At 34.3% G+C, this 23,552-nt stretch overlaps 1 protein-coding gene across 6 annotated transcripts; it reads right to left on the bottom strand.

Annotated features, from left to right (window-relative positions):
* Positions 1 to 284: 284 nt before the first annotated feature.
* LOC107861986 (sister chromatid cohesion protein PDS5 homolog D) lies at positions 285 to 16,726 on the bottom strand. Of its 6 annotated transcripts, none has more exons than XM_047409916.1 (11): positions 16,472 to 16,726; positions 13,830 to 14,175; positions 11,882 to 13,723; positions 10,257 to 10,349; positions 9,285 to 9,367; positions 3,816 to 3,867; positions 3,491 to 3,580; positions 3,347 to 3,393; positions 1,629 to 1,668; positions 645 to 682; positions 285 to 555 (listed from the first exon to the last, which is right to left on the bottom strand). In XM_047409916.1, the coding sequence occupies exons 3-11, from the start codon at positions 12,002 to 12,004 to the stop codon at positions 519 to 521; spliced, it is 603 nt and encodes a 200-aa protein (XP_047265872.1). In that variant the 5' UTR covers positions 12,005 to 13,723; positions 13,830 to 14,175; positions 16,472 to 16,726; the 3' UTR covers positions 285 to 518. The 6 variants fall into 6 exon arrangements, with proteins under 6 accessions (XP_047265872.1, XP_016562896.1, XP_047265870.1 ...); XM_016707410.2 differs by having other exon boundaries at positions 11,882 to 12,121; positions 13,561 to 14,175; XM_047409914.1 differs by having other exon boundaries at positions 11,882 to 14,175.
* Between the last annotated feature and the right edge of the window lie 6,826 nt (positions 16,727 to 23,552).

Genomic DNA, 23,552 nt, shown 5'->3' on the forward strand with positions numbered 1-23,552 from the left:
ATGATGAATGTGCATAAAACAATTTAATGTGTAATGCTATGCAATTTACATAAATATGTCGATTCACCCAGATACTTGTGAGATCAATCGGATTTGTTGAGAATCCTAATTATTGCTGGAGCAAAAGAACTTCAACAAAAGCATTACTTGTTGATGAAAAGAATGTTAATAAATTCATCTTGTTGAAAAATCAATGTCTTGTTCAACATTATTGAGGGCATCACAACCTGGCTACCAAACAGTTGGAGGAGAATCGCGATTTACCAGAAAAATGCAGAAAACACTAGACACAAAGCATATCACTGCAATTGTTCAAGGTGTTATAGCATCACATACAAAATGCGAATCTTCACAACAAGAGTTTATGTTACCAGTACAAAATAAGATTCAACCATGAACAATCTTTCACAATTTTCGAAATGTCTTGGCATAAGCAAGTTATGTCAATTTAACCTTCATAGTGTTCAGAATAAAGTAGATGGGGTAAAACAGCTGCGAGATACAGAAGTTCATTCAGCCTACACTCCATTTGGAGTTAATTTATGTAGCCTGGTCCTTCACAAAAAAAAAAAAAAATACTCCATTCAGCTCGAATTCCATTTGTTGTTATGCAAAGAGTGATAAATGCGAGATGAATAACTTACATTGTTGAAGGAGTCGTCGGATCAGCAGTTGCTTTCCCCTGGTTAGAGATTGCAAAATGTAATGTTCAGTTAGAAGGAGATGACAACGGACAGGAGAAGATGATATCATCAAATCTTAAACCAAGATACCATAGAATAGGTTAGATGCACTTCCATTAAATGAAGATGCTCGGCAGAAGCAACGAGAAAGATGATATCCAATAAGATATCTAAAAGAGTAGTCAAAAACAAGAAGTACAGAAAAGCGCCAAACTTTGTTGGGGCTTTAAGTGCAAAGTACAATTGAACGCGAGCGGCAAGCCTCAACAAGAAAAATGCTATGGAAACAAAGAAAAGTATACGTGTAATGCAAGAACAAGTAACTAAAAACACAAATAGTAATTGTTTTGAAAAAGGATGCAAAAATAAATAAGCTATATATTTGAAATAAAAGTCATGTCAATCACCTTTTTGATGCAGTAAAAAATTGACTTAACAAGGAGTAATTAACAAAAAGAGACAACAAGGACAGTTTCCTAATAGAGAAATTGACCTATTTACCACCCAAAAACAAAGAAAAGGGGCAGAACTATGAATAACTTTTTCCAAGACCAACTATTGTAAGAGAATAAGAGCGAGGCCCTTTCAGCTTTTCCCAAATTTGGAGATTTAATTTGCTGTGATCAAATGTACTCAAGAAAGAAGTTATATCAAGAAGCCCTAGCAGGCGTTTGCTGGTCTCCTACACAAAAAGCACTCCACTCCATCAATGACGCATCACAAATTCAGTTATGGGATTATACCCCCAGCAAGAAACAAAAGGGAACGTCAATGGAATATCTTCAAACTTTATCATGTGAATTTCCTGAAAGGAAACGTGGTAACTTCACAGTATAAACATAGAGTGTTGCCTGTTTCTATCTAATTCTTTCGGCATCATCTTAGAAAGAGATCTAAAAACAAAGATGTGTAGCTCATAGGCAGAAAGCTTTCATTTACTCTCACCTTCTTTTTCCTTATATTGCGAATAAAGCAAACAAGTGGCCTGCAAATTACATAAAACACTTATCAACCACTAAAATTGTTTCACAAGATATTTGAGAAAGAAATACCTTCGAAGTATAGCATTAGATTTATAAACTTTAAAATGGAAACCAAAAACATCAGTACAAACATAACACTATTTTGTTGATTTATTGATCACATACATAAGTGCTTGACATTTAGTTGTTTTTTCATTTTAGCATATACATTTAGAATAAACTCTAAAAAGCATCATACATCTTGTTTACATCCCAAATATATTAGAAAGAAATAGCCTATAACAAAAATGCTAGAAAGAAACTGAAAATATCTGGAAAATGAAGTATGACTATTCATGCATGTTGTTTTCTTCAAAAGAAAACAATAAAATGAATGAGATTGTTTGTCATTAATTATGTAAGCAAATTAAATAAAGCAGGAGACTAAAAGGAAGGTATTAACTCCCTTTTTGCAAGGTGTAACATGACTAATGTAAATAACTCTATAATTTTTTGGACTTGCTAAGCTCCTAAATTTAAGCTAGGAGAACTCGGATACTGTATAGGAGCTAACCTTGTTTTTGTAACTCATTCGGATCCTCTGGATGGTTTATGAATGGAATCTTTTACCAGAGAAGAAAGGAAGGTTTCATTTTAAGAGAAGAAGAAAAAGGGAAAGATCTCATTCTATTGAAAGGGAGGAGTTAAAAAAGGTACTACCTCCGTCCCATTTTGTGTCATAGCTTGACCGAACACAATGTTTAAGAAATAAGTAAAGACTTGATATTTTTTACCAAATTGTCCTTTATTAAAATAATGTACAATTATTATTTTTAATTAAGTGGGGCCTTATAAGTGGGACCAGTAAGGGTAAAACTGGAATTGTGTCTTTAAATAGTTATCAAATAAGAAAAGGTGACATTCTTTTGGAACGGAGAAATAAGGAAATGATGACACATAAAATGAGACAGAGAGAGTATATGATTCTATTAACTGGCTATATAATATGTTGGACTTCTAGACCATCCTTTTTAGCTGGGAAACTTGCTAGAATACTTCAGGAGATGGATGCATCACTTAAAATCAACCTCTCCATGAAGATTTTGCATAACATCTGACTGGATACAAGTATCACTTTTCTGATGGATGCATCTAACATATAATATTAAATGCATGTAATATAAACTTCCAACTAAATGTGAAGACAGATGTCTAAGGGTAGCATATCTGAAAATGCAGACACCAAATAACACAGCAGAAAAGCAAAATAGTGAAATAGGGAATGCAAAAATATTAACATGTGGACACCTATCTATCGAGCAGTTTTACCAAAGGCAACAATAGAAAGGAAGAAAAGAATAAGAAGGGTGACATTTTCAGTGAAAGACTTGCAGGTATATGCATGTCTGTGAGAAAATGAGAATTAAATTGGATAGTTGAATTAGATCTGCTGCACTGAAAGAAAGAAACAGCACAAAGGAAAAGCTAAACGAAGGTGATACACTCTAGTATTTACAACTATCCAGCATGTCACAATGATCTAGTTCTAATTTGGATGCTTCACACTCAATCAGACATAATTGTGACCAATGAAATGCCAACTGCAAAAGTTGCAACCTCAATTGAATATTTATACTCACTATCGTAATCTAAATCATCAATTACTTGCCATGAATGAGAAGTTAGGTGAATGAAGCTTACATGTCAGAGTCGGACAAATCACTTGGACCAGGAACAATCTCTTGTATCTGAAGTACATCCATGCAATAAGCCAAACAAATAAACACAAGTACAGAATAGATGAGTAGAGAAGAGAAGGGAAAAGAAAAGCCTGTCAGAACTCACAGGAAGTGATGCATTGTCTTCTTCTTCAACTAGTTCCCAGTGTTCCTCTGTAAGATCTAGAATTTCATGAGCGCCATCTTCATAGAGCACCTTAGAGTATTATAAAAAACACAAATGAGAAAACATAACCAAGACTTAGAAAACTGCTTGACAAATTAACTCCAATTTAGATTCTAACAACCTGTGAAACTGTAGTCTGACATCAGCTTATTAGCATACGAAGAGCATCAACCACCAATTAAGGTAGTATGAATGTATGATTACATAAAGCAGTTCAAGTCAATTAATATAAAAAAAAGAAATGTTTAAAATACTAAATATTTACCCTGTGCATCTTCGCCGAATAATAAAAGGAAGTGATACGCCCTTCATAGAACCTACAGAATGGGAATGCAACAGGATATGAAATTGAACCAAAAATAAAACTTCATTAGAACGAAAAAAATGTGTCAAAATTCTAAAAAAAAAGGACAATAAGAAGCTAAATGCTGAAAAGTCTTACCTATATGGACCGAAGATTTTTCAAGAAAGACAACAATCAAGAAGTTACCACCAAATCTTTTTGCGAAATCTCTAATATGATGCAACGACTAAACCACGCCCCAATTTAACACCTTGTACCTTCGTCAAGCCCCAATGTAACACCTCGTACCTTCATGCTAAGATTTGAACCGTTCAACATATGTGATTTAACACTACCTGGAAAATTTTGGCGATTCTAAATTGTGGGGAAGACCTAAGTATGATCGGTGAAACGTCACATAAGTTTGGAGTTGATTTTTAGATTAAAAAGATCAAGTTAGAAGGTATTGTAAAATTTGGTGTGAAGTATGGCTGTATTTCACTTACGGGTCGTACTTTGAGTCGTCAGTGAGCTTTGAAGTGGAAGTGACCAGTTACAGTGGCTAAGGGACAGTCACGCGCCGTAGATGACATTTACGGGCTGTACTTTTGACTGTAAGTGAAAGGCCTGTCACCTACGGGTGGTTTCACGCGTGGTAGGTTTAGTTTATGCACTAGGTCAACTATAAACAAGTATATCTACCTGTCTAGGAAGAATTATATGGTGTGCTACCTATCAAATCAAAGCTCTTTGAGTCTAGTTTCCATGACATCAAACCATTCGTCATTTATACTTTTCTACAAGGAGATATGATCGTTTTACTAAAAGGCCACAGTGCAGTCAACTGGTTCAATATGTGGCCACATATCATATTCTGCAGTCAGCCCAAATTTTGGCCCAAATCTTGCCAAGCATTATGTCTCAGCATGCGCTGGATATGCTGCAGCATGTCCTGTGCAGATGGGCCGACTAGATTCAATAAAAATGTGTTTTCTTCGAAATTTTTCATTCCATTTTGACTCATTCAAACCCTAGGTTGGTTTTATTTCCTCTCCTCAACCTCCAACACTAAGGTATATTCCTACCATGTATTTCTAAGGGTTTTGAAATACTCCTAATCAATAATTACGAATTCTTCAAAAAGATTCTACACTACAACCCTATGGTTTTCAAGAAACCAATCTCAAGGTTCAAGAACGGATTTTGGAGTTCTTCTTCAAGTATTTTGGAGCGATGAACTTCAAGTATTTTGGAGCGATGAAGGTATATAAGACATTAAGGATATCTTAAATATGGGAGAATCTTTGTTCCGCCCCATGACACGTTATTTACGTTTCTCCTCTATGAACTAGCATGTATGAAAAATTAATGTTTTCTCATGATGAACCATTATGGACTCATCCCTACCAATTTCTCAAAATTTCTTTGATGTCTCACCCTACAATTTTTCATGATCAAAATTACAATTATGCCCTTTTTCTTCAAAAAGATGAGCTGTATGACATTTGACATGATTTTTCCACAATTGTTAAAACGAACTAACTTATGATTTCTCATGACGACTTTGCAATATAATACACATGAACTCCTATTAATTCTTTACGTTCTCATTGCTATTTTATTCCACGAGCTTTATGAATTTTTCTATGAAAAGCATCAACAACACGCTATAAGATTTTTCTTCTAAAAAACAAGCCTTCATAATTTTCTATGAACTACAAATATGACTTGATGGATATTAACTATGAATGATGAAAGAACTATGAATTATGAACTTATGGAAATAAACAATGATTACGAGTTAATCACACCTCGAAATGAACGGGGGTCGAATTGATAGCCGGGAAGGCATTCATGCTCGAAATTATGTATGCCAACGTAGGATATAAACCAGTCTCTGTGTCCCTAGTAAGGGCTTATTATGGAGCCTTGCTAGCAACTATGTTATGTATGTCTCATAACCTGGTAAGGTTGAGATGACAGAGGTGATCGGGTTGAGATCAGACTTCATGTGCTTACATGGTGGTGTATGTCGATTACTAATGAACTCTTATCCATGAGTTGAGGATCTATCGAAAACAGTTTCTCTACCTCCAAGGTAGGGGTAAGCCCGTGTACACTCCACCCTCCCTAGACCCCACTTGTTGAGATTATACTAGGTATATTATTGTTGTTGCTATGGTTGTACACTAATAAACTCTCATAATGAGCTAATGAATGACAAAAGATGAATATGATAGGTCAAATTAATGATTTTGAATCATTTGAATTCTTCCATGCCATGATTATGACTTTTGCTTGTCGTTTCACTTACGTTATGTACATGTTTCAATCTCTCATATTACATATAATACAATTTCATACGTACTTACATCCTTTCTGCGGGGACCTGCATCTTAAATGATGTCGACTCAATATTCAGGACGAACAAGCAGCTACGCTACAACTATTGTTGAGCTCCAGTTGTTCATAGACCACAGTTAGTTTGTTATGTTGGTTTAGTGTATGGTTATACCGAGGGCCTTGTCCCAATAAAAACTTGTCTCATCACTTCCCACATATGTTTCTACGTCTATGTCATGTTAGTTGGTTCGCTAAGACAAATTAAGACAAACCAGACAAGTTAAGGCATCGAGTGCCGCTCCAACCCATGGTCTAGGCTTGGGGAGTGGCCACCAACAAGATACGTCTGCTTAACAATGTCCTTTAACATGCCATATTTTACTTTCAGAAAGGGCCCTCCATTGGTTGAACATCCGATTTGAAACTCCCTCCCCCGACCCCACCTCACCCCACCTTTTTTTAATTTAAAACATAAAGAATCAGCTGCACCATAATACAACAACAACAACAAACCCAGTGTATTCCCACTTAGTGGGGTCTGGGGGGGTAAGATGTACGCAGTCCATACCTCTACCTCTGATGAAGTAGAAAGGCTGTTTCCGAAAGACCCCCGGCTCAAGTCACGAGATATCACACAAACACATAGTACAGCACAGAAGCAGATGACATAACATAGATACGGCACTCATAAGGAATATAAAACAGAGTAAAGCAGGAATGCAGGAATATAAAGCAGAGGAAAGCACACATATTCGTAATAAACATGGAACACGGAACACGGAACATTGAATACGGAATCATAACAGGAATACACCCCCACCAATTAATTCCCTACCCTAGCGACCCGAACTGGCCCTAATCCTCTGCCGTAATTCGCATCTTCCAAACCTTCCTATCTAGGGTCATGTCCTCGGTGAGCTGTAACTGTTCCATGTCCCGCCTAATCACCTCACCCCAGTACTTCTTCGGTCTACCCCTACCCCGTCTAAAACCATCCAACGCTAGCCTCTCACACCTACGGACCGGGGCATCCATGCCCCTCCTCTTCACGTGTCCGAACCATCTCAATCGTGCTTCCCGCATCTTACACTCCACTGAAGTCACACCAACCTTCTCCCGGATAATCTCATTCCGAACTCTATCCCCTCGGGTCAGTCCACACATCCAGCGCAACATCCGCATTTCTGCCACCTTCATTCTTTGGATGTGGGAGTTCTTAACTGGCCAACACTCCGCTCCATACAGCAAGGCCGGACGGACTACCACCCTATAGAATTTGCCTTTAAGCTTGGGCGGCACCTTCTTATCACACAGCACCCCCGATGCCAGTTTCCACTTCATCCATCCCGCCCCAATACAGTGCGAGACATCCTCGTCAATCTCACCGTTACTCTGGATCACGGACCCGAGATACTTGAACTTATCCCTCTTCCCTACCTCCTGTGCTTCTAGCCTCACTACTACCTCATTCTCCCGCCTCACGTCATTAAACTTACATTCCACATACTCTGTCTTGGTTCTGCTCACCCTGAACCCTTTAGACTCCAGAGTTTGCCTCCACAACTCTAATTTGTCATTCACACCCCCTCGGGTCTCATCTATCAGGACTACATCATCTGCAAAAAGCATACACCACGGCACCTCCCCTTGGATACGCCGCGTCAACACATCCATTACTAACGCAAACAAAAAGGGGCTAAGCGTAGATCCCTGATGCAATCCTGTCAGGACAGTGAAATGCTCTGAGTCTCCTCCCGCCGTCCTCACCTGGGTTTTCGCTCCCTCATACATATCCTTAATTACTCTGATATATGCCTGCGGTACTCCACTCACCTCCAGGCATCTCCAAAGCACTTCCCTGGGGACTTTGTCGTACGCCTTTTCCAGGTCGATGAACACCATGTGCAGATCCTTCTTCCTCTCCCTATACTGCTCCACCAACCTCCGTACCAGGTGGATTGCCTCCGTCGTCGAGCGGCCGGGCATAAATCCGAACTGGTTTTCCGAAATAGACACTAACCGTCTCAGCCTCACCTCGACCACTCTCTCCCAGATCTTCATAGAGTGACTCAGTAGCTTAATCCCCCTATAGTTATTGCAACACTGAATGTCCCCCTTATTCTTATAGAAAGGGATCATGGTACTCCACCTCCACGCCTCGGGCATCTTTGCCGTCCTGAAAATCTCATTGAACAATGCAGTCAACCACCTTACACCAGCCTCTCCAACGAACTTCCAAAACTCCACCGGTATCTCATCCGGCCCCGTCGCCCTACCCCTTCGCATCCTGCGGACTGCCTGTCTAACCTCGTCTATAATCTTTCTCAAATATAACATATAATATTAGGCCCTCAAAAATCTGCGTTTTGACAACGTGAGCATTCAATGAGTGGAATTAAGCGTGAAAATGGAACCCGGGAATAACTACTTAAATAGTTTGACACGTCAGATCTACCTTTTTCAGCTTTTAATCAAACATTGTTAACATGCAAGTGTACCAGCTCACCTTTCTCCATGACAGATCGTCAACCTAGAGTTTCATGCCAAGAGTATAAATGCCCTTGAGTCCTTATTATGACTGGACTACAACAGTACTTGAATTTTTATAGCAAGAAACTTTAAGATTACAGTTGAGTTGACCATACTATTCCCTCTTCATTGCCCAGTCCAGTTAATTGGGGGTCCAATATAAGCCAGTATAGTCTTCATGATTCAAACAGAGCTAAGTGTTTCTTATACAAAAATATTCTAGTTATCTAGTTCCTACAATTTGTTTACCTGCTTCTGCAATTAACCATAACTTAGACTCATGCATATGCAATATTCATATTCAACAAGTTACGACAAAGCAATGCATTCTGATGAAAAAATTTCTACTGATTCAGTGAAAGAGCGAGTCAACATTTAAAACTTTTAACAGAAACAACAGAAGCTTGGCTGCAAAATATACCCCCGATCCACATTGCTCACCCACTCATTCTCAAATAATAATAATAATAAAAGAAATAGATAAATAAAAACAACAACAAACCCAGTGTATTCCCACAGAGGTCTGGGGAGGGTAAGATGTACGCAGTCCATATATATATATACTGCGAAGTTACATACACTTTATCAATTGGCCACCATATCTTCACTGTGCAGCCAATCAGCTCCTCACCATGCTCTTCGACAACCTTATCCACAGAATCCTGAGGAAAAGATGACAGAGATGCTCATAAATCTAGAGAGCAAAAACTGATACATGCAGAGATAAAGTAGAAGCATAAAAAGAATGCAAATCAGATTCCTTATTGGTCAAAAGACTTTTCTCTTCAGTTACAACTAGTTACAACTGAAAGCATCCCCACAGGAATCAGAAGCCAATGATATTATCAAATTTGAAAATACCAAGTGGAGTTAATGGGGATTAAAAAAGACAATGAATACGACAACAGTATGACATACTCATCCAGTGATGAATCTGAGAAAGAAGAAAATCATCCAGTCAGTGTTTAATGAGCAAAAGTGGCGAAAGTGTGGATCATATTCTTCTGCATTGTAAGGTGGCTAGGCAGTTATGGAGGGAGGCCTTAGATTTGTTTAGGTTGCAATGGGTCATGCCGGGTTCAGGTGAAGGAGGCTTTGCAAAGTTGGAATCATATAAAGAGGAGGGAAAGTCTGAGAATATGGAGTGTTGCCCCCTTGGCAAATCATGTAGGTCATTTCGAAAGAGAGGAATAGGAAGGCTTTTGAAGGGGTAGAACTTGATTTCGCAAAATTAAAGAGAAGTGTTTTGTACCTAGTTTACTTTTGGTGTACTTATGAGATCCCAATTTGTATAGAGGATTGGACCTCTTTTGTTGAGAACCATATTTTGGTGTAGGTTCTCCCCTTTTGGTATATGCATACAGGGCTCCCCCCAAATGTTAATAAGATTATTACCTTATCAAAAAAGAAATAAAAAACAAGGGGTAGAACAAAAACTTAACTTGAATCCACATAATAATCCAGAACGACACATTCATTTTAGTACCTATGGAAGGTTGTCTAATATCATTAAATATAAACCAGCTCTAGTTAATGAGAACAGATGTTTACCTCTTCTTGTGATGGTGCGTTCTTCCGTTTACGTTGTTCTTCATAGGATTTGCAGAAGTTGCTTTCTTTGGTGTTTGAGAATAAACCCATAGACTGCAAAAATCAATTTATGCACATAACAAGTCCAAACTAAGGGGTAAATTAAATACTTTACTTGAATCGACCCAACTTTTAAAATGAGATCACTCACATTAGTGTAATTGTCTAATATCATTAAATAAGCCAGCTCAAATGAATGACATCACACAATCTATTTCCGGCTGGTAGGTTAGATAAATAACTTTTTTAACTTAATAGATCAAAAAGAAAAACCTAATAAACAAACAACAAAGTTCAAAACTTAAGAATCACTCAACATGGTATAATGTTCATTGAAGGATAAGGTATGACATTCGTATCCCGTACAAACCAAAAAACTTCCTTAGGGTGAATATCCCCCCCCCCCCCTCCCCCGGGCAATCCCAAATCTACACAGATGTGGGATCAAAATTACAAGTTAAGAATGCTCTTGTAATATTTTGAGAAGCCAAGATGACAGCTTTTTTGGCCATCTTGGTTCGCTCAAAAGAATCACCTTTTGCTCAAAGAGGGTAAATATTTATCCACACATGGCACATATGGGTGATGGATAGCTGGAGGAAAACAAGAATCAGAGGTATGTAGCACAAACTGGTCTGAAAGCTGAGACGCAGTCACAAAATTTAAAGTGGTTGCACTTTCTTTTTCTCAAGAGGACTTTTTGGCCATGGTTTCTCCAAGAAATCATATATTTCCTAGAATATCAATCAAGCACAACTCAATCCAAACTAGAAGGGCTCAGCTGTATGAAACCTATGTATCCACTCTGCGATTTTGGCCCTATTAAGAGATTCAGTGGATCAAACTACCGCATTTGATCCATCTATGCTAAGAAAAGCAATGACAGCCAGAGCTTATAATTACTAGAATTACTATTAAAATAATAGACCTTTAAAGGAAATGATCTCTCATTAGGGTGCTTATCAGAATTTCAACTGATGCAAACCATAATCAGTCCACATTGCATAAAGAAAAAGGATCAGTTTTTACAAGGTGAACCAAACCTTCACTAATAAGGGGAAAATTAGGGGTCATTTGGTTGGGAAACAAGTTGCCCCGGGATTAGTTATCCCACCCTCAAGGTAGGTTAAAAATAACACTACAATCTCGGGATGACTAATCCCATGAATTTTATCCCAACCAAACATGGGATAAGTTCATCGTAAAACTAATCCCGAGATTAGTTATCCCTCATCCCCTTGTACTAAACGAGCCCTTAAGGTAGTAAACCAATTAGAGTACTAAAATTTTCCAAAGGAGGGTAAACCAATAAGGCAATTATTTCATCTTAGGATTAATTAACAATTATTGCCCTAAAAAAAATTAAACCAGTTTCGAAAGTCAATTATAAAGAAATTAAACAAGTTACAACAGCATTGAAGCAACAGACATTCACATAGAAGCTTTAATAATCACAGTGGGAAAAAAAACTACAAAAAATTTCAGGATCTCATAGACAAATGAAGGCCCCATGGCCGTTATGTACTTTTGGCTTCATCGGGTTAAGCGGGTAAACAGATGGGAAGAGAAAAGTAAAAGGCCCTCACATCGAGTTTCTCCAGAATCTCCGCTTTAGACACTGTGGGGTGCTTAAGCAGCACATTCCCAATTTCAAGAGCTCTTTTCTCACGTTCCTCCTTAGACACAGAAGCACGCGCCAGGGCATCCATTTCCTTTTCTCACAGGACACAAAGAAGCAGAAAAGGAGTAGAATGAAGGGGATAGCAATCGGCAACGTTTTGGATATCTAATTTGATTAGGAGTGGAATCTCCTTTTGATTGGAAGGCTGAAATAGCGGAAATTCCAATGGCAAGGTCAGAACAAGAGGACAAGGGGGAAGTTTAGTTATTAAGTAACTAGTAACTACTAACCCATCCGCTAGCACCGCTAATAAATGATTTAAAGGTTGTCTTAACTGCGTAAATTTTCAGGTTTGCCCCCTTAAAATTGAGTTTCAATTAAAGGAGTTTGCTTCGGAGGGTATACTAATAAATGTTCTACTAGATTACAATAATCTCTATAGATTCACTTCTCTACCCTTTTTGTTGTTTAATTTTATCTTTCCTCCCCATTTTTTTGGACGCTTCTGCTAGAACGAATACAGCAACACACAACGGTCAAAAGCAATATAAAGTTGAAGATAACAATAAAAAGCTCCGAGTCTTCGACTTTATTTATTTATTTTTTTGAAATGGGGATGAGTAATAATTATGGGAGCAACTATATCAACCCTTCCCCCCCCAATTCCAATGGCAAGGTCAGAACAAGAGGACAAGGGGGAAGTTTAGTTATTAAGTAACTAGTAACTACTAACCCATCCGCTAGCACTGCTAATAAATGTTTTAAAGGTTGTCTTAACTGCGTAAATTTTCAGGTTTGCCCCCTTAAAATTGAGTTTCAATTAAAGGAGTTTGCTTCGGAGGGTATACTAATAAATGTTCTACTAGATTACAGTAATCTCTATAGATTCACTTCTCTGCCCTTTTTGTTGTTTAATTTTATCTTTCCTCCCCATTTTTTTTGGACGCTTCTGCTAGAACGAATACAGCAACACACAACGGTCAAAAGCAATATAAAGTTGAAGATAACAATAAAAAGCTCCGAGTCTTAGAATTTATTTATTTTTTTTTTTGAAATGGGGATGAGTAATAATTATGGGAGCAACTATATTAACCCTGCTTGGCCACTTACAAATAGAATAGAAGAAGAGTTCTTTTTCCAAATCCTCATATGTGTAAAAATGATCTCTTATAGAAAGATCATAAAGCCAAAAATAATTTATAAGTGATCTACAAAACTAAATCTCCCTAAACTTCAGGACTACTAATAGGAAAGGAAATCAAAGAAGAAAATTACACTCTGTATTGTAATCTATCGCTGGGTATCAGAAATAGAAATACATTTGCAGCAGATTATGTAGTGGAATCAGGAATGTCATCACAACTGTTACAGCCCATTGAAATAAAATCCAAGTTTTTGAATAAAAGATTTTATTCTAAATATAGAACAAGAAAAGAGAACCTGAGTAAATCAATTCTATTGGTACCTAGAACCTAGGGGGTCCCACATATTAAAAGGTCTAAAAAGGTTGAGGAACAAAGATTCGGCTCCTCTTCAGAGACAAATTCAGTTAGGTGGGTTTAACCAAAACCACTGCTTTGAGTTCGAAGCATGTATATATCTACAAAATTGTTTTTGAAGTAGACGCATATATGAAAAACTTACTGATTAAGATTGCAAAGATATTTCACATGCATATACACATTGGTTGCCATTCTTGTAAACAGTTTTGACAAGCAGGTGGAAAGACCATGTGAGAAGGATCCACTGCAGAATGCAGACAACTAAAGAAGTTCACCTAGTTGTCGTCTTAAGAATGCTCTTCGGCCTGGAAAACCAATCAACTTCTCAGCATGCTATTTTTGGGCATTCATGATTCACCTTGTTTTTCAGCCTCTCCAACTTGTTCAAGTGCCATAACAAACTCAGCTTACCTGAGTTCCATCTCATTAGCGGCTTCCCACTTAATGATTGTGTTTTTATCTTCCCATGATTCCTAGATATCCCAAGATTGGCAGCCTTTGCATCCAAGATCTACTCTTCTATTACTTTAAAGCTCAGAGACTTGACTTTAAGGTTGCATAAAACTCAACAGTATTACACATGCCCTCGAGCTCTCGTGGATTTTGACTTGAATATACAGTTGGCTGTAAAATAACTATATTTTTTGCAACCATGGCGTCAGAAACAGGTGCAATGCGGGCCTTAATGTAATAGCTACTGAGTATAGACATAGCATCCCAGTCTCTGGTTCAGTGAGTCCCTGGCATATTATCTGACCTGCAGATCAGCAAATTATTAAAAATGATGAGTCCAAACATGCAAGTCCTATACTAAAATATGAAGGAGAGAAGTAAATAGGTTAGACCTAATAGGCAGTGAATGTTGACAAGTACCTCTTATATGAAATCTAGAATATACTGTAGTAACTGTACTGTGAGAAAGGTAGTAACTTTTAATTTTACATCCCTGAGTTATACAAGGTCGATTCCTCACTGTAGTTCCATGTTAAATAGATAGATGTCATTTCTGTATAGCTTCTTCTATTTAACACAATAATGATATTTGTTCTAGACTCTAGTTACTGGTGTGACTAAATCAACTCTTCTGCTAATATCGATCATAATTCCTATACTTTTCAGCATAAAAATTCCTTTTCCTAATAAAGGAGATCTAAAGCTGGAAAAAGCTTTGAACCTTCTATACAACAGACAAACTTGTATGGATGAAATAAACCAAAAGGCCTGGGCAAGCCCACTGCACAAAAATCACATAGAATACCCCGCTCGAGAACACTTCTTCTTTAAATTCACAACGGAAAAGTAGGGAGACATAGGAAATCAATGGAAGATATAGAGCACGAGTAAGTCACCTTTACATAAATGATATAAGCTCAACATTTGTGTATGGTCATGGTATCATGCAGTATTTGTACAAAAGTTAAAGACAGATTAATTTATCATGTCAATATATTAAAATCAAGGATGATTTGTCCATCTACATGAACATCCCTATAAGGTCAAATGTCTAAGCCAGAGATATTCCCTGGCATGCATGTGATATTGCATCAGTACAAAGCTTTAAATTTCAGTAGTAAAGCTCTTAATGCACTCTCTGATAACAAGTAACAGGGCAAATATTCAAAGCACTCAAACATTGCACCTTTACTCAAAAGCTTCAAACTTCACTGAAGGCTCAAATGTAAGAGTGCAGAAACCTCAAATGATTTAACATTCATACCAACAAACATGATCTTAAGAATATATAAGCCGGAAGGAGGGATAGACATTACCATCAAACAAGAACCATACAAAGCAAATCTTATCCCATGAACCAAGCAACCCCTTCCAACCTATTGAAATAAAATCCTAGTATGCGAATAAAAGATCTTTTTTGTTCACAAATGTGATAATATGGGAGAACCAACCACCAGTCACCACATAATAGCAAACCCTGCACCATATGCCCAAGGCGCTGAGCGAGAATCGCCCAATTTAAGCCGTCCCCTAAAAAAATTTCAGTAGACGTCAAATTTTTTCCTAAATTAAGATAACCGCATAACATACTTTGCTTAAAACGATTCATTTCCCGCTGAGAGTACTAACCTAACCTACCTCACAAGTCACAAATCACAAGTGAGCATTATGGTCGACTGACTCTATTAATCATTACGGAACAATTCAAGGTTTCATACCTATTGTTCGCAGATAAGACCATAGCCTATTAATGTACAAAGGTCGAACAAAAAAATTATTCTGTCATTGTATAATACTCCCTCCATCCATTCAATAATACTTGTCCATTGTTGACTTGGCACACACCTTAAGAAACAATCAACAATAAGGGTAATTTTACTATATTACCCTTTAAATATAATAAATTTAATTTTTTGAAAAATGTATAGGATTATGAATACAATGTCTAATAGCAAGGATAAAATGGACACAAATAGGTAAATAATCCAACAAATCTGGACAAATACTGTTGGACATCTATGGACAAGCAAAACTAGACAGATGGAGTAGTCCCTCCGCCCCAATTTATGTGACACACTTTCCCGTTCAGTCGGTCCCGAAAAGAATGACATGCTTCTATTTCTTATTTGATGACCACGGTGTCTGGGCCATCTTACAGGCACCTCGACTAAATCCACGAGATACCTGCCTGTTGTACCAGGTAACTCAGTCCACCAAGGCTAAACAAATGGAAAGAAATCACCTAATGATTGTCACTATTGGGAATTGAACCTGAGACCTCTTGAGACTTAACCCAACTTCATTGAACCGCTAGGCCACACCACACCCTTAGGTAATAACATGTTTCTATATTTAATTAATAACAATTTAATTTTAAAATATCCACATTACTTGTTTTAGACCACTAGTTTCAAAAGTTCTTTTCTTTCTTAAACTCCGTTAAAGCCAAACTACATCACATAAATTAGACAATGGGAGTAATATCTTTGTGAGCATGATCTTTGCCCCTGCACAATTTATAAACAGTTAATGCATAATTACATCAAAAATAGCAGATCACAATTAAATACGTACACAGAATTAAGTAACAGAAGCAATACCCGCGTACTAAAGTTACTACAAATCCTCGGGAAAACTTCCCCTTCCATATATAGAAAGCTTTGGAGAGTCTTTGTATATGGAAAACTTATTGGTGGCGGTAACGGGAAGCTGTGAAACTTGTTACTCCTTATATCCCCAATTTAATTATGTGATGTTTTTTCATTCAACTTAACAAAGCTTTTTGAAATTTACATATAGGATACAACAAGTTTTAGTTAGGTTTTTGTGTTATTATAAATTATCCCATTATTATTACAACAACAACATGAATGGTGTACACCTAGTGGATCTGGGAAGGATAGAGTGTACGCAGATTATATTAGGAGAAGTAGAGAAATTTTTTTCGATAGGATCAATAATAGTATAATAAATATAAAAAGTAAGCGAATACAAACTAGTATGGCACACAAAACCAACTAACAGTATAACATACACAAAAGATAAGTGCATAATAAATTAGTATGGGATGCAAAAAAACCAATGTCACTAGCCCCAAAAACTACAGCTCCAATACTACTAACCAAAAACTCCAGACCCAAACGAGCACTCTCCTATTATTATTACATATAAAAATAAAAATATACTATTTTTTTTAATCTCCGATTACATGTGTCACATAATACGACATAATTTCATCGGCGGACCTATGTAGAATTTTGGAGTGCTCCGGCGCCCACTAAATTCTACACGGAATAGTTATAATTATATAGAAAATATATATAAAAATATAAAAGCACTCCCTATAACAATAAGTTGGTTGTATGCATTGGTATTTAGGTTGATCTTAAATTACTTCATTAGAAGGAGGCCCCGGGTTTGTATCTCATTGTGGTGACTTTTACTTTTTTCAAATTTTAAATTTTTTTAAGCACACACTATGCTTAAATCCTAGGTTCGTCACTGCATAATTTGTTATTTCGGTGTCAGGAGCATATTTTTTTTTATGCTTTACGAGTAACTTGTGAGATATTATGATTAAAAAAGTACAAACTAATACCCCACTAAAATATTATTTATTGTTTTGGTGTCAAGGATATCTCCGTTCAGTTATGTTTACTTGAAAATGTTGAAGAATAAAAGTTAAATACCATCAAATCAATCTCTCTATATATATATAAAGGAGAAACATAAAGGAGGTGATGTGGCATCCCTCCATGACCTCCATTGATATTTATCTTTTTTATCTGTTTTTTGACATTTTTTCCTTTATTTTTTTCTTTTATCAATTTGTTTAATAAATAAAAAGATCTATTGTATTCATTATATCTAATTACATTTCATGAGTTACAAAAAACCTTTATCCATTTGCATTCTCTATTAAATATTCTCTTTAAGTAACATATATTTTTAACTTTTTTTATCTAATTTTTATGACTTGAACAACCTCTATATATATACAGTGATTTATTTGGAGGATAATATTGGATTTTATAGCCATGGTTGGACACAAAAAAAGAAAATTGAGGTTGTAAGTTTTTAGTATATGTGTTTTGGGGCATTAGACATCTTTCTTTTTTCTGTTTTTTGAGCTTAAATTGATTTGAAATTATTTGAGTTGTACTTGACATTTTAGATTTATAATCATTTGCTGGTCTTAACAATTTGTTTTGTGTCTTTTCATATATTTGTGATGGTATGATCATTTCTTTCTTTTCATGGATTAACAAGTACACTGATTTATTCGAAGGACAATATTGAATTTTGTAGCCATGATTGGACGCAAAAGAAGAAAATTGAGGTTGTAAGTTTTTAGTATGTGTGTTTTGGGGCATTAGACATCTTTCTTTTTCAGTTTCTTGAGCTTAAATTGGTTTAAAATTATTTGAATTGTACTTGATATTTTAGATTTACAATCATTTGCTAATCTTAACAAATTCTTTTTTGTGTCTTTTCATATATTTATGATGGTATGGTCATTTATTTCTTTTCATGTGTTAACAACTATACATACTTTAATGTATAGCATAGGAACAGCTGGTAAGAAGTTGTCATTCTTATTATTGAGTACTAATATTGTTAGCTTTATGCCATGAAAAATGTTAATGTGTAGTACTCCTGTCAGGCCTAAAGCAATATATCATGTGGCTCCAGCGACAAAATAAATTAATGACAACAGATAGATTGAGCAAGTGGGGAGTGCAAGTAGAGAAAGGATGTGTCTTATGCAAAACATGGGATGAAGACAGAAACTACCTGTTTACTCATTGTAATTTTGCCAGAATGCTATGAAATACGCTACTATATGATTGCAACTTTTAACTACACGGACTTAGCCTACTCTTATGGGAACAAGTCCTAACATTAAAGATGATCAACAACACTAAAGAAAGGTCAAAGCAAACCAAAATCTTTTGAATATTTCATGCTCTATATACATATGTCACCCCTTTTCCTAAGCCTCCAGCAATATAGATTTTCTTAGTATTTGTTTGATAATAGCATAGGAGTTATTAGAAATTGAGAGGTTTGAAGGTGTTTTGCTTTATGCTTTACATTATATTTGTATTGAAATTTATCATGAGTAGCAATATACAAAATCATGGAAGGACCAATTTAATTATTGAACCTCAATTTGATGTAAAGAATTATAGAATTTCACTTTCTCGTATGATGAATATTTTTCACCTTCAATTTTAAGGTTGCGGGTTCAAATCCACCATGAAAGCAAAAAGGTGAGAGATTTTAGAAAAAAATAAAAAGAAATTTATTTTACTTTTATTTTTGCTATCTAAGTTAACCACTCAAATACTAGTCCATCTTAGTGTTACTTCAGTCATAGCTTTTAGACTAGCACTAATTTTTCTTTCTTATTATTTTTCACGTGGTAGTTTAGGCTATCGAAAAAATATACATTAAGACCAAATGTCAAAGCTAGCTTTTATGAAAAGTGATGCGACACATTTTTCGGCTAAGAAAAGCTAGCCTTTATTTATATTTTATGTGTAAAAAATAGTCAAAAGTCACTCTTTTAACTCTTTTTATTATGTTAAACGTGTTATGTTTATAAAAAAATTTTATCTCTCTTGATTATTGTTGAATTTTCAACAGTCCATTTAATTATAATTTTAGTAAATATATACAAATTGGAGTTATGTCTAACACTTTCATCATAAAGATGAAACCTTGAAAAGGAAAAAAATAGTTTCGAGATTTTTCTTTTTTTAAAAACTACTCATTTTAATTAATCTCAATATTTTTGGTATCTATTTTATGATTACCAAAATGTGTAAAATCGTATCAACTAAAGAGAGAGAGAGAATCAATGATACAACGTCTATGGACGGATATTTTTACATGTTCACATTTGAATATTTTTAATGTAAAAATAATTTTCTAAAAAATTTGTAGAAATTGAGGTTAAAATCAATTTATTTCATTCATCTTTACCTCTTAAATATTAAAATTATACGTTACAACAACTCCAAAAGTCATGTTCTTAATCTAATACATGTTGTCTCTTTTTTTAATTCTTTTTGGTGCAAAATTCTTTTTTCTTACTCTAGCTAGCTAGAACTTTAACTACTATCAATTATTTAAAATTAATACACTTAATAATATTGATGCCATTAAAATTTCTTAATGCACATTACTTATCTTTTGCAACTACTCAATGTTCATTACCTTATTTAGTACCTATAATTATTATACAAATTTAATTACTTCAAATAATAACATATTATCAATGCAGATCCAATATGCGATCAAAGAAAGATACTTGAGACAGAGGAGTTATAATCCAAAATGCAATAGAGTGTTGTGACACCTCTCCATGACCATCATTTCTATTTTCTTTTTCTTCCTTTTTAGTGTTTTCCTTTTTTGTTTCATCCATGTTCCACCTTTTAAAAAAAAAGATCTAAAAGTCGCCACTAATTCTAACAAAAATGCGATCCTCTTTTTATTTTCAAGCACAAATTCTTTTTTTCCTATTTAAACTAAATAAATCATTTCACATAAAACTTTTGAAAAGTGCTTTTTAAAACAGTTTGGATGTACTTAAATACATTATAAAGAGTTACTTTAATAATGTATTTGTTTTGACAATCTTTCATATATCAAAGGAGAAGAAAAATTTTGTTTTAAGAAGTCTTGATTTGTTTCATTGGCTCCATAAAATATACAAATTGAATTTTTTTGAAAGTGGACGAAAATGATAAAATGAAGAGCTGCTGACTGATCTATAGTTCTCGCGAAAAGCATTTTTTCATATTTAACACACTCTTGAATCGTGATATCTCCTTTAAGTCCATAAAAAAATATGCGTTCGTCTTTTTTCTGATGTCATTCAGTTCTCATGAGTTTTTCTCTTATAAATTTTAAATTAATATTAATGATGATCCATATAATTTTTTTTTTCCTGGAAAGCTATGATGGTATTAGTGAATTAGCAACGAAATTAGGTGATCAGTGTCATGTATTCATTTTCTCACTAATTTTAATATTTTTATCGCAACAAGAGAGACGGGTTGATAAAACTTAGATGTTGCACAAAAGATAGTGAAACAATAAAGCACTAGAAGTATAGTATCTCTTTCTCCCCCTGTCAACAACCGGACATAGGCTCTTAACTAAGTTTTGTTTCTTCCCCAAAAAATTAAAATTTGAATGAAAAAATCGAATAGGAATTTTGAGAGGTTATGATTCAATTTATATATTCCTTCTACATTTATGTAAATTTACTTTTATATATATGTACGCAGTTCATACCGCTGCCTGGGGAAGGTAAGATGTACGCAGTTTATACCGCTACCTTCGAAGAAGTAAAGAGGTTGTTTCCGATAGACCCCCGGATATATGTATATATATATTTCAAATGGAGGACTACTTTTTTTTTGAGTATTCTTGAACTTTCATTTGTTTTTTGTTTAAATTTAATTTTTTATTATTAAAAATATAATTTCACTCAATTTCTTATTGCCGCGCGAAGCGCAGTTGAGTTTCCTAGTATATATATATAAAAGAGAAACACGAGATTAGTGACATGACGCTCTCTAAATCCAAGGATGTTATTTATCATTTTTGTCATTTTTTTGATATTTTTTCTCTCTTAAAAGATGAAAAATACACTTTAAAAAATTAATAAATTATTAAAGATAGTCACATTTAATTTCTTTCCACATTAATGCTATTAATCTTCATTTTAAAAGAATTTCAGTTACAATACATGTCTTTTTACCTTCTAGCCATAAAAAGATTGATAATTAAATAACATAGAGTTAATTCTCACAATTAATTCTCACTCAATGTGATGAATATACAATCTCTCCTAGAGATTGTTGTTTGTCATTTTTATGGAGGGCACAAGTACTCTATTTTACTGCCACCAATTTTAATATCTTATTGATTTTCTTGCTATTAGATGCTAGTATTTATTTATAACTTTTTCTTATCATTTTGATTTTGTTGATTGTAGTCGAAATATTGTGTTATTGAATTGTGTTTGAATTTTTTCTTTCTTTGTTTTGGGCTTATGTAGTAAAAGATAAGATATCAATTGCTTATAGTGCATTAAATTATGATCCATTTCTCCTTTTCTTGTCTCACTGATTTTAGTTTTATACTTCTCTTGCAGGTTAATTGAGTGGTCCGTGCAGTTGTATTTGAATTATGGAGATATTGTTAAGTTTTCTTTTAATTGATATTTTTTTTGAGTTCATGATAAAATGCTAATAAATATATCATTATCTTTCTCAAAAAGGTTTAATTGATCAAAAAGTGTATGAGTTTACAAGTTATTTTTCTTTCGTCTAAAAAAGTTCTACATGTACACATTTGATTTCACATACAAAGAAATTAATATTAGATAATCTTTATTAGTATTCTTGATAATTAAAGCATATACAAAAAAGTCAAGTACAACAAATATGTCTTTAACTAATTCTATTTTTCTATTTTATTTCTTGATCTTTAAATAGTAGATCGTCTAATTAATTGATTAAGTAAGGCAAGATCTCCTTTCACCCTCTTAATATAATTTTTTTTCTTAATTTTTTCTCATCTTTTTTGCATTATTTAATTAATTTAAATGTAAATATATCATGTTTTTATTTTTCTTCTTTTTATGGGTGTTTACATTTTTTTTTTTAATAATTTTTTTGAACTTTTAGTGATAATGTATTGTATGGAGCCAAATGAATCACTTTGCAACCTTATTACTACGTACTATATTTTATTTATTTATAGTGAATTTATGTTGATCAATTCCACTGAAATAATTAACATGTTTTTGAAAATATCATTTAGATTATATGTAAGTGGACTATATTTATAAGAATGAAAAAGATATTACGTAAAGAAAGATTCAAAACAAAGATTTGATGTTGTACGATGACAAACAAAAATTACTTATATATTTATGCAATGATGAAGTCGAATATTCACAATAACTTTATATGTATATAAGCATGGGCCCAACATCGATTATGTTTAGAGTATTTTAAAATTAAAAATAAATATTCAAAATTTAATACTAATTAGATGCTAAATTATAAGAATGCATAATAATAAGTTGGGAGACATTTTAAGTTGTTAACTATTGTGTTTTATAAATTTTTAATAGAAAATTTAAATAATATACGTTACTCTCCTTATCCAAATTTTTGTGGCATTGATAGACAATTATAGAATTTTGAGAGTCAACCAAATATTTTATATCTTTAAAATTTTTTAAGTTGTTCATTATTGTGATTTATAGAAACTTTTATGTTTTTTTAAATATATAACAAATTATAAAAAATATAAATAAATTAAAATGGAGGGAAAAATGAAGGCAAGGCAAAGCATTAATGAAAATGTACCAAAGCAGGCATTTTGTCCTTTAAACCTTTTTACTTGTTAATTATTGAGATTTAGAGTATTTTTCAAAAATATGTAACATAATAATTTTTTTTTAGATATTTTAAGTTGTTAACTATTATGATTTATAATACTTCTCATGTAATTTTCAAATAATTTATATTACTCTCCTTGTCCAAACTTTTGCGGCATTGATAACCATTTATATTTTTAAATAATTTAAATTTTTAAGTGGATGACCATAATAATTTTTTTTTTAGTGAACAGGGTAATATATTAAGTAAG

Source organism: Capsicum annuum, chromosome 3 (assembly GCF_002878395.1).
Source record: "Capsicum annuum cultivar UCD-10X-F1 chromosome 3, UCD10Xv1.1, whole genome shotgun sequence".
NCBI classification, from domain to species: Eukaryota; Viridiplantae; Streptophyta; class Magnoliopsida; order Solanales; family Solanaceae; genus Capsicum; species Capsicum annuum.

Excerpts from the sequence above, each read along its gene's own strand:
- LOC107861986 (XM_047409916.1), bottom strand. The coding sequence starts at position 12,004 with ATGGATGCCCTGGCGCGTGCTTCTGTGTCTAAGGAGGAACGTGAGAAA. Across the intron at positions 683-1,628 it reads GCAATATAAGGAAAAAGAAG|GGGAAAGCAACTGCTGATCC; the intron begins GTGAGAGTAAAT and ends ATCTCTAACCAG. Across the intron at positions 556-644 it reads CCGACGACTCCTTCAACAAT|GACCAGGCTACATAAATTAA; the intron begins GTAAGTTATTCA and ends TTTTTTGTGAAG.